Source organism: Schistocerca cancellata, chromosome 3, assembly GCF_023864275.1.
Source record: "Schistocerca cancellata isolate TAMUIC-IGC-003103 chromosome 3, iqSchCanc2.1, whole genome shotgun sequence".
NCBI lineage: Eukaryota > Metazoa > Arthropoda > Insecta > Orthoptera > Acrididae > Schistocerca > Schistocerca cancellata.
This window is the reverse complement of record NC_064628.1, coordinates 292,182,593-292,195,199: the sequence shown is the minus strand read 5'-3', so window position 1 is coordinate 292,195,199 and position 12,607 is coordinate 292,182,593. Positions and strand designations below refer to the sequence as shown.

At 43.8% G+C, this 12,607-nt stretch overlaps 1 protein-coding gene across 1 annotated transcript in view; it reads right to left on the bottom strand.

The window, feature by feature from the left end:
• The window catches only part of LOC126176276 (uncharacterized), a 71,973-nt gene extending 59,982 nt beyond the window's left edge, over window positions 1-11,991 (bottom strand). The window contains exon 1 of the mRNA XM_049923425.1: window positions 11,757-11,991. Coding sequence (XP_049779382.1) covers window positions 11,757-11,991 — 235 coding nt within the window. The remainder of the gene's footprint in view (window positions 1-11,756) is intronic.
• Between the last annotated feature and the right edge of the window lie 616 nt (window positions 11,992-12,607).

Sequence of the window (12,607 nt, the reverse complement as noted above, 5' to 3'; positions counted from 1 at the left end):
GTTGCCGCTCTCTGTGTGTTCGTATTACGTGAGTCCTCGTGGCTAACTACTTCTTTTCCTGATTTTCTGTTCCCAAAATTCACTTCAGTTTCACGGATCATCACTGTCTCTAGGGATTCTACGAGTTACCATTCTTTCTCTTTTGATACTCATTGTTTTTCAAGCATATTTATCTCGTCCTACAGCACATCGGTAACTCGCCATACAGCCCATAATTGTGGATTGGCTAAATTCTATTCTTTATGACAAGCCTACATCACATTTATGTGTTCTTACCGCGAAAATATTTGATTTAATTTAAATTCAAAGGCCGTTACTTGTCTGCAGTCCCCCCTCACCCCCCCCCTCCTGCGGTCCCCATCATTAACTAGGTCATTTACCCAGACAACAGAACTCTTGCTGTAAGTGATGACTGAGGTCTCCACGGTCGACGGAACAGAAGCTTAGCATGTCAAATGGTTCAAATGGCTCTAAGGACTATGAGACTTAACATCTGAGATCATCAGTCCCCTAGACTTAGAACTACTTAAACCTAACTAACCTAAGGACATCACACACATCCATGCCCGAGGCAGGATTAGAACCTGCGACCGCAGCAGTAGCGCGGTTCCGACTTGAAGCGCCTAGAACCGCTCGGCCACAGCGGCCGGCTTTAGCATGTCAAATTATTTTTATCCGCTTACAGGAAAACAGCAACACGAAGTAAATCTCATTTCCATCCGATAAACCCATAGCCTTAAACCATGCCAAATGCTGAATCTACATAGCGTCTAGGATGGACGATATCGCAGAGTTGTGTTCATACACGCATACACCGCTGCACAGGGCATATCTCATTAGAGCCAAATGTGGCGATCGACGGTTTGTTTGAGTCTGTCCTCCGCCAGTTTGAATGTGCTGCGTCACGAACCACTTCTAGCAGGACTAAACGGACACAGACGCATCTTACGTGCTTCAGAAGCATAGGAGCGACTCACTATTAGTGTCATGTCCGGTGCATTACCATTACTTTTGGCAACACTATGCGCATCAAGCATTCTATAACTTAGAAGAGTTTTATGGAAACTTTCATAAAAATTTACTGTCTTGTAGGGAACCAACTGTTTTATTACGATTAGGTACTAAGCGTAATCAATAAAATTCCGAAAAATGAACAGCAGACTCCGGGAGACTGCTGGTCGTTTAACACCATGTACTGTTTGTAGGATTTTGTTTCCGTTGAATGTATCTTACACTAGAAACAACAGAATGGTTGGCAGTTACATGTCACAGATTCAGACTTCAAATGATTCCTAAAAATCGAAGTTATCTTAAATGTAACGTAAATTTTGACTTTAACTGACGCTGAAAGAAAATTCAACTTGGCGTACCTGATTTCACGGAGGGCAGCGTGCCACCTGTGAGTAAATTCACTTGGTCTTGGATGGAAGGAGATACATCTTTCCTTCTAAATTCATTTTAAATATTGAAATGTTAGCTATATTTTGTACGCGGTAATGTGTGGTCTAATCGCTCGAAATGTAATTGCCCAGTCAAAATTTATAATCAAAAAATTGAAATTATTTGCTCTCGGGCAGTTCCGTTTGAAACGTTGTGATAACTGTAATGTACAATGAAACAATAATCGCTCCATCATGAACTTAAAACGCTAGACCGTATGATATTAAACGTTCAAGTTGTCTGAACAAAACGTTTCGCGAAAATCAATCGAGAAACGTTACAGACTGAATATAGTAGCCAGAATTAAGAACTACTATTTTAAACTGTTTTATACAAGAAGTAAAATATTGAAAGTAGTACTAACTTCATAAATGGCCTAAAATTGATTCATTTACACTGGCGTAACGAAGGAATGACAGCCAGGACGCGTGCCCTGTGCACCGTTTCCATTGCGAAAAAGAAGATGAGAAAAGGTAAACGAAAAAAGAAAGAGAGGACGAAGTATGAATAATAATAATAATAATAATATGATGATGATGATGAGGAGGAGGAGGAGGAGGAGGAGGAGGAGGAGGAGGAGGTAAAAGAAAGAAGAGATGGAGGGAGAGAATTGGAGGGTATTAAAATAGGAATGTGATTAGACTTGTTTGGGCAACAATTCCAGGAGACACACATCGCTCTGATACAGAGGCACCTGTTCCTTGTTTTGGGTTACTAGGTCGGGCCATGTGAGGCAACGCTACGGAAGTACGGAGTATAAAGAGTATGGTTCGCGTTTATTGTTTTGTTTGTGATGACTTTGGATTTATGAAAAAATTGCTCTAAGCACTATTGGGAGTTAACATCTGAGGTCATCAGTCCCCAAGACTTAGAACTACTTAAACCTAACTAACCTAAGGACATCACACACATCCATGCCCGAGGCAGGATTCGAACCTGCGACCGTAGCAGCAGCGCGGTTCCGGACTGAAGCGCCTAGAACCGCTCGGTCACAGCTGCCGGCTTGAATGAAAGAATGGATAACTAATCGCAACATTGTTATAATACGTATCTGGATTGCGTGTTGTCCCGTGCTCTTAACTGGTATTATATAAAAAGTAATTACTGAAATTGGTACATTTTACTTCTCTGATGGTTAGCTTTGTTACACCGCTATTCATTTCCTGTATGTACCCAGTTTCTACAGAATCGTAGCAGATAACTGTGTTGCGGCGGACTGCCGAGTGTGATCAAAGCAGTCCTTCGCAATGTTCCTTCCGTCGCCTTCATACAGGATTCATTATACGGGACGAAACTTCGACAACTTTGTTTCGGTCAGTCACGCAATTCGCCTTATAGTCTTTCCACCTGAACGCTTCCACATACAGCAATGGACGTTCAGCCTCCTTCATAAAGACCAGTTCGAGTTTGAAAATCTCTCGCCACCATCGACTTGAGAGCCCCACGAGACGGCGACTTATCGACCGCCGCCATAACAGGTGTTTACTGCGCCGACTGACCCCCGCGCGTGCCGGCCGCCTTCAATTATGGATCGCGCGGGGGTCGATGCGTCCAGTCGCCAGAAAAGCCGTTCCGCCGCGGCGGGCAGCTTGGACACTCGAGCCGACACGGATCAGCATGAAACGTGGCCGGCGCGGGAAAGCATAGGACCCCGAGGCCTATGTACGGGTCAAGGGCACCGTCAGGGGCAAGGTCAACAACCTCGCAGAGTCCTACAGTGGCGTGTTTAGAAAAGCAGAGCTGCTAACGTGCAAACTTGGTACTTAGTGAGCCAGAGCAGTTACTGGAAATTCTTGTACGCACGTAGACAATCAGCTGAGAGCTACATTGCTTGTCCAGAAAGTAAGTTCCGATCAGTCGCGAAATGGAAACTACATTGAAAATCAGAAATGTTTTATTTGCGATAGTTGCCTCCACCTTCCAGCTACTTCTCTACATAGTCGCCGCTCCAGCTAGGACATCTGTCGCACCGTTATACCAACTTTCCAATACCCTCGTCATAGAAGACAGCCGCTTGTGCTTCCCGCCAATTCTCTACGCTCATCTATAGCTCGTTGTCTGTGCGAAAATGTTGTCTTCATAGCCAGTAGTTAATGCGAGCAGAAATGAAACACAGAAGGAGGCAATTACCGGCTGTAGTGCGGGTTATCAAACACTTCCCATCGAAAACGCTGCAGGAGCAGTTTCATTGCCTCTGCAGATTGCGACCGAGAATTGTCGCGAAGTAGGAACCGTATGACAGTTCTGTAATGTGGGCTGCATAACATCAGGTGAAATCTCTCACCAGGACCTCATACTTGGCGGGAGACACTAATTTCTACGCACTTTCCGAATATCCCTCGTATTTAACGATCTTGCGCCTGCGAGGAGATAAAAAAAAAAATTGCTTGAGCAAATTGATGTTCCAGGTCAGAATGGGACACGTTTGTGCGAGCGCGCGCGCGCGCGCGTGTGTGTGTGTGTGTGTGTGTGTGTGTGTGTGTGAGAGAGAGAGAGAGAGAGAGAGAGAGAGAGAGAGAGGAGAGGTGCGGAGGCGAGTGACAGGAAATGGAAAAAGGAGTGTGTAGAAAGAGGAGAACTGCAGAAAAAAAGAGAGAATCATTGTAGAGAAACCCGACAGGAAACAGAGACCGAAAATTGGAAAGGAGAGGGAGAGGGGAAAAAAGAGAGAACTGAGACTACAAGGAGGAAGCCACAGAGACTGAGCAAGTCAATAACTAGTAAACTGGTTCCAGCTTGTTTGTATTTCATCCTATCCAATAAATGGCTAATTCCGCAAAACCATCAGTTGCAGAGTGTTTCCGAACGGTGGTATAAACTTTCAGGTACGATAGATAAGGGAAAATGTCATCAGTCTGAAAGAGGAAACCATGATTCAGAAACGAATTAATTAAAAGCTATGAGCGAAATTAGGAAAATTTAAAGAGTTACCATTGTTAGGCTGACGATGATAAAAATTCAAGTAATAGGTATTTTGGTAATTTTTCCATTTATCTACAGAATTTGCAAAATTTCTTAAGCTTCTATCATTATCATGTATAAGAACTGTTGCATCCCCATCACCAATTGAAGACTACACATTATTAGTAGAATTTTTGTCAAATGTGGTGCATCTACGTAGAATATCCGCACAAAACTGCTGGAACATTCTTCCGAGGAGTAAGAGAACGGAAAAAGTCAGCATGAGATTGCTATGCATTCTATAATTTCGTGAATGTTAGATTGTGGTTTGGAAACAGTGACTGTTTACGACATAAAAGATAAATTGAAACAGTTATCTGCCTCAGTTACTTTTATTTTCTACCAGGGCGCGTTTCGAGGGCTTACACCCTCATCTTCAGGTCGATCGGTGGATTACATAATATTTTTGTTTGCTCTGTGTAACCAGTTGTCTGCTTCGAGTTACATTTCGGTCAAAGTAAGATTTAACTTCCACTTGTTAATAAAATATAGCACTGGAATTATTAATTGTAAACAACAATGTAGTTACTTACATGGTATTCCAGCAGAAAAAACCGCGAGCGTTGTCATAAATATACCCTCAGCGTTAGCTCCGCTGGAACATGTTGTAATTGCCATATTATTTTAACAAATGCCACTTATACCTTATTTGTAACGAAACAAAAATCACCGAGCGAGGTGGCGCAGTGGTTAGCACACTGGACTCGCATTCGGGAGGACGACGGTTCAATCCCGTCTCCGGCCATCCTGATTTAGGTTTTCCGTGATTTCCCTAAATCGTTTCAGGCAAATGCCGGGATGGTTCCTTTGAAAGGGCACGGCCGATTTCCTTTCCAATACTTCCCTAACGCGAGCTTGCGCTCCGTCTCTAATGACCTCGTTGTCGACGGGACGTTAAACACTAACCACCACCACAAAAATCGAAACAGACAACTGGCCATACCCAGCAAACAAAAAAGGAATGTAAACCACTGATCCTGCAGATGATGAAGTTGTAAGCCCTCCAAATGCGCCGGGATAGAAAAAAAGTGACTGACGCAGCGTTGAAAATTGTTTTAATTTCTCGTTTATTCACTTTTTTAATATGAGAATTTTATGGATGTTCACGGGGAAAGTCTAACAAAATAGGCGTAGAAAAGAAACATGTTCTTCCCGAGAAATGGCCGTGGGAACAAATAGTGAGCCAATATCCGAAACACACTGTGAAATGAAGTTATTTCTCACATCCTACATTTCACGTCACAACCATAAGAACAAGACAAAGAGATTTTACGGCGTCTGCGGAGGTACACAGATAGCAATTTTAACCTATCATCATAAGCGTATCAAACAGGAAAGGAAGTAAATAACACAGACATAAAATAATCAAAATAATCTCCACAGTACCTCCACCTGTGACTTCTGATTTGTATAGAGGGACATCTGGAACTGGTAGCCTCTCCGCGGCAGAAGGCACCAACGAGTGTCAGTGCTTTGGCTTTCGACCCGGCGCTGGTGGTATGAAATGTGATGTTTTGATCACTAGTATCTGGCCGACAAAGAGGAGATAGGTTGTGGTATAGTGTTCATGATAACTACACTTTACATCAACTCACTCCGCAGCATCTCTTGGAAAGACCGCTTGCGAAAAGGATATGTGCCAGCAACGGATTGCAGCCGCTCTCGTCAACAGAAACACAGGTACAACATTATAGTTGAAACTTCCTGGCACCCCAAAACCGTGCGCCGGACCGAGACTCGAACTCGGGACCTTTGCCCTTCGCGGGCAAGTGCGCTACCAACTGAGCTACCCAAGCACGACTCACGTCCCGTCCCCACAGCTTTACTTCCGCCAGTACCTCGTCTCCTACTTTCCAAACTTCACAGAAGCTCTCCTGCGAACCTTGCAGAACTATCACTCCTGGAAGAAAGGATATTGAGGAGCCATAGCTTAGCCACAGCCTGGGGGATGTTTCCAGAATGAGATTTTCACTCTGCAGCGGAGTGTGCACTGATATGAAACTTCCTGGCAGACCAAAACTGTGCGCCGGACCGAGACTCGAACTCAGGACCTTTGCCTTTCGCGGCCAAGAGCTCTACCAACTGAGCTACCCAAGCACGACTCACGCCCCGCCCCCAGAGCACTTACCCGCTAAGGGCAAAGGTCCCGAGTTCGAGTCTCAGTCTGGCGCACGGTTTTGGTCTGCCAGGAAGTTTCAAATCAGCGCACACTCCGCAGCAGAGTGGAAACCTCAATCTGGAAACATTATAGTTATTACAACTTTATAGTTTCCAGCCTTCATAACACCTCTACAATACAGATACACTTGTGATACTTCGGACACAGACGACGCGTATGTGGACTCAAACCGAGAGCAAATATGAAGTTGAAATTAACAAGTATAGGGGCATAATTCTTTTTCTGACGTATTTTCACGTGACAGTTAACATTTTCTTTTATGATTGAATGAGACTTCCATGGTGTGTAAGCTTGGAATATTCCTTTTTGTGCCGGCCGCGGTGGTCTAGCGGTTCTAGGCGCGCAGTCCGGAACCGCGCGACTGCTACGGTCGCAGGTTCGAATCCTGCCTCGGGCATGGATGTGTGTGATGTCCTTCGGTTAGTTAGGTTTAAGTAGTTCTAAGTTCTAGGGGACTGATGATCACAGATGTTAAGTCCCATAGTGCTCAGAACCATATGAACCATATTCCTTTTTGTCTTGCTACATTCTTTTATCACTTTGTTCGTTATCTGTTCTCCTCCTAGCTTCTATTTCTGCAGATGTGTGTAATTCTGTACGTTATCATTTTGGAGAAAGATAAGTACGATCAAATAGACACACTGCATTGTGAATACTCTCTTCTCTGACACTAATGATATATTTGTATTTTAAAACCTCAAACTTTGGAAGTGTCGGTGAGCTTGTTTCATGATCAGAATTTTCCCTCTTTGATGTGATCTGTTTAGCCGCCATTACGACTATCTCACGGAGATAACTATTGGGTTGGTGCAAAAGTTAGTAGCATTTTTCCGTAAGTTTCATAAACGCAACAGATACACGTAGGGGGCTTTAGTCACCAATAATATATTCTCTTTCACTACTTGCAACAGTCTGCCAACGCTAGGGTAACTTTTCGATTATACAACTGTAGAAATTACGTAGTTTATAGGTGACGAACTCACAGAGCCCTTTTCGGTGTGCATTTTCATCCGGAAAGGAAGTTTCTTGAAGATTGTTCGACAGAGAGTGGAAAAAGTGAAAATCTGAGGGTGCAAGATCAGGTAAATTACGTGGGTGAGGAATGACTTCCCAACCCAATCCCTGTATAGAGTTTTTGTCAGTCTAGGAGAAAGTAGGCGGGCGGTATCGTAAAGTAGCATCACTTCACGCAGTCTTCCAGGTAATCGTTCTTGGACTGCGTCTGCAAGACGTCTCTGCTGTTGACAAAATAGCTCAGCAGTGATGGTTACACCTCGGGGAGGGAATCCGTAGGACAGCACGACTTTGCTGTTCCACTAGATGCAAGCGTAATTCGTAGTACACGACACTGTCACCGTTCCACCAGATGCATAATATAAGGAAAAGGAAGGAATGGCTGGGCCCAAACAAAGCAGAAACTGCCCAAGCAGCTTCAACAGGATACCACAGTTCATCAAGAGTACCGACTGGCGTATTTTGACGAGCCAGTTGCTCGACCACCATTGACCAGACGTTTTCAATTGGTCAGAGATCTGGAGAATGTGCTGGCCAGGGCAGCATTCGAACATTTTCTGCATCCAGAAAGGCCCGTATAGGACCTGCAACATGCGGTCGTGAATTATCCTACTGAAATGTAGGGTTCCACAAGGGATCGAAAGAAGGGTAGAGCCACGGGTCGTGACACATCTGAAATGTAACGTCCACTGCTCAAAGTTCCGTCAATGCGAACAAGAGGTGACTGAGACGTGTAACTAATGGCACCCCATACCATCAAGACGGGTGATACGCTAGTATGGCGATGACGAATACACGCTTCCAATGTCCGTTCACCGCGATGTCGCAACACACGGATGCGACCATCATGATGCTGTAAACAGAACCTGGATTCATCCGAAAAAATGACGTTTTGCCATTCGTGCACCCAGGTTCGTCGTTGAGTACACCATCGCGAGCGCTCCTGTCTGTGATACAGCGTCAAGGGTAACCGCAGTCATGGTCTCAGAGCTGATAGTCCATGCTGCTGCAAACGTCGTCGAACTGTTCGTGCAAACGTCCTCATTTGTTGAGTCAGGGATCGAGACGTGGCTACACGATCCGTTACAGCCATGCGGATAAGATGCCTGTCATCTCAACTGCTAGTGATACGAGGCCGTAGGGATCCTGCACGGCGGTCCGCATTACCCTCCTGAACCCACCGATTCCATATTCTGCTAACAGTCAAGGGATCTCGACTAACGCGAACAGCAATGTCGCGATACGATAAACCGCAATCGCGATAGGCTACAATCCGACGTTTGTCAAAGTCGGAAACGTGATGGTACGCATTTCTTCTCCTTACACGAGGCATCACAACAACGTTCCACCAGGCAACGCCGGTCAACTGCTGTTTGTGTATGAGAAATCGGTTGGAAATTTTTCTCTTGTCAGCACGTTGTAGGTGTCGGCACCGGCGCCAACCTTGTGTGAATGCTCTGAAAAGCTAATAATTTGCATATCACAGCATCTTCTTCCTGTCGCTTAAATTTCGCGTCTGTAGCACGTCATCTTCGTGGTGTAGCAATTTTAATGGCCAGTAGTGTATTTTCCTTTGCGTCAGGCGGTACAGGTGTCCGCCGTCCCGCTCACGTCGAATTACGCTCCCTCGGTGGGTTGGTCGCTCTGCTCTCTACTTTGCTGAGGACGCAGGCCCGTTGCCCGTGGCCCTGCTGCGACAGCCACGTCGACGCACTTGAACCAAGGACATCTCTTTCCGCAGTTGTTCACGCTAACCACCGGACCACGGCGCTCCTGACCTCATCTTCTCCTTTATGTTGCTTATCTTGCGCATGGACTACTCAGTTTGTATATTTTGCTTATTTTTTTCATAGTTCCACACTACTTCTTCCTGTTTTCTCGATTGATCTGTGTTCAGTTTTTCAAGGCCTATCCACTGTGCCAACTTATAACTAAATCTGAGAGGAGTGCGATGGGGAGGTTCCCTTGTTAGTAACGAGCGCTGTGATTGGCTAGAGCGTTCTCTCCCTGTCTTCAAGCCTACACACATTCACAAACATAATGAAACATATTCGAAATACTGGATTTACATTTAAATACTTGAAATTAAATAAATATTCCTACGGCTGGACCATAAACACGCTCTAACACACATTATTAGATACATAAGCAAACTAAATAAACATATATCAAAGGAGTAGAACAAAAGGTAGACCAGTAGCCTAACGTCTCTGTGCTTTCTATAAAACAGTAAATATTTAACCAATTTCTTCATGAATAATATATATCGGATATAAATAAAGACATAGATGAAAAAGTATATTTCTAAGCATGCTGCTAGCCGGCCGTGGTGGCCGAGCGGTTCTAGGCGCTTCAGTCCGGAACCGCAGTGCTGCTACGGTCGCAGGTTCGAATCCTGCCTCGGGCATGGGTGAGTGTGATGTCCTTAGGTTAGTTAGGTTTAAGTAGTTCTAAGTTTTAGGGGATGATGACCTCAGATGTTACGTCCCATAGTGCTCAGAGCCATTTGAACCATTTTCTGTAATTTATACCAATTTAGGTTTTCACTAATAGCTTCCTAAAGACACGTAGATCGACGAAATCGGATGAACCGTTTAGATTTTGGAAATCCATTGCTGGGTGTTACTTGTATAATTTATCGTCAGATACTAAACTTTAAACTAATAAAGATATTGGAAATCTGATTACACCATCAGAATCGTCGTGCAAATAATGGTAATATACGTTCTTCTTTTTGAGGTATTATGATTCATCTGGCTACTATTAATTTCTATACGAACTGTGAAATGTCTGCCATTAAGGTTTCCACAAAGTCCGCCCTCTTTGGCACCACCCGGCATAGACATCTCCTTCATCGACACAAAGCACCGTCCTCGTCACAACGGAATTCCCAGCCACTCGCTCGATCATAGGTTGGGGCTAGCCCTCTCGTCCGGCTAACGTTTGGCACCGCGTGGTCCAGCTATTGTGCAGCATCACGCGGTTGCTACCGAGCCGCGGCTTTGATGAGAGTCCTGTGCGGCCGCCTGAACTCCGAACATAGAATGCATCCAGGGCGCCACAGCTCGCCCGTTACCTCACACAATGTACCGAAACATGTTAATGTTGGCTTACCGCCTAACATAGACTTCATAGTTATAGCCCATTAAATGACTTTTGTTGGAGGCTCTTGACAAACAAGAATTAACTGATAAAATTGTCAATAATGTCTTTCAGAAAATTACTAAGTGGTTCCTTGTAAACGGACTCTCGCTGAATTTTGATAACACACAGTACATACAGTTCCATACAGTAAATGGTATGATGCCATTAATAAATATAGACCTTAATCAGAAGCATATAGCTAAGGTAGAATATTCCAAATTTTTAGGTGTGTCCATTGATGAGAGATGAAATTGGAAGAAACACATTGATGATGTGCTGAAACGTTTGAGTTCAGCTACTTATGCAATAAGGGTCATTGCAAATTTTGGTGATAAACATCTTAGTAAATTAGCTTACTACGCCTATTTTCGTTCACTGCTTGCATATGGCATCATATTTTGGGGTAATTCATCATTGAGGAATAAAGTATTTATTGCACAAAAGCGTGTAATCAGAATAATAGCTGGAGTCCACCCAAGATCATCCTGCAGACATTTATTTAAGGATCTACGGATATTCACAGTAGCTTCACAGTATATATACTCTCTTACGAAATTTGTTATTAACAACCAAACCCAATTCAAAAGTAATAGCAGTGTCCATAACTACAATACTAGGAGAAAGGGTGATCTTCACTATTCAAGATTAAATCTAACTTTAGCACAGAAAGGGGTGAATTATACTGCCACTAAAGTCTTTGGTCACTTACCAAATAGTATCAAAAGTCTGACAGATAACCAACAAGTATTTAAGAAGAAATTAAAAGAATTTCTGAATGACAACTCCTTCTACTCCATAGAGGCATGTTTAGAAATAAATTAAGAAAAAAAATTATAAAAAATTAAAAAAAAACAAAAAATAAAAAAAGTTGTTATATTAACTTAATTATGTTGTTAAATTAACTTAATTATGTCATGTACTGGAAAATTTGACTCGTTCCACATCATTACGAAATATCGTATTCATGATCCATGGGACTAGTATCAATCTAATCTAATATAGGCGCGCGAGACGTTACCTGCGCCGTCGTCGTCCTTGCAGCAGAGCGGCGGCAGCACGGGGTAGACGGCCCCCGGGGACAGCCCGCCCGCCGCGTTGGGCTGCTGCCAGAACGACTGCGGCAGCGCGCGCAGCTTCATCGGCAGCGGCTCTGCGAACACCGCCGCTGCACTGTCAGGGGCCCCCACCAGCACCAGCACCAGCTGCAACTCACACTGACACCAACTACAACTACGTGCCAAGCGCGACACCATCGAGACACTGACAGCTTCGCATTGGGCCACTGTGCCACTTCCACTAACTCCCCTCGCTGGACGAGCCTGTGGTCATCGACGATAACACATTGTTTACCGAGGAGAATCGCCGAACAGCCGTACAGTCTGGGCAGTTGTTTTACTTAGACAACCAGTTTCGCCATCTCAATAATGCCATTCAGGCCCCTGCGTATTAAAAACGAGTATACATTTTGTGTACATCGAGGTATATCACAGTTGACTTTACAGAAAATGAAGCGCAATACTGAAAGTCCTTAAAGTCTACAAAATGCAAATTGCAGCTGTAAGACAATTACCTGTGTACATACAGCAGAATATGTACACTTATAGTTTAGCACTGAAACTGCTTTACATCACAGAGTTATAACAGAATATCCCAAACATTACAAAAAATTAAAAATAGACAACATAAAATCAGAAGCACAAACGGATAAAGCTTGTGTAGTTTTTCCTTCGTCAACTATTTATCTTTCTGTACCTTTCCGTTTCTAATTTTACTTATTTTTGTACTTTTTTATATATTTTAATTTTTTTGTGTATTTTTAAAATACAAACTGTGGCGGTCTTACCCACTCGTTGCTTACAGGGTGCCTAG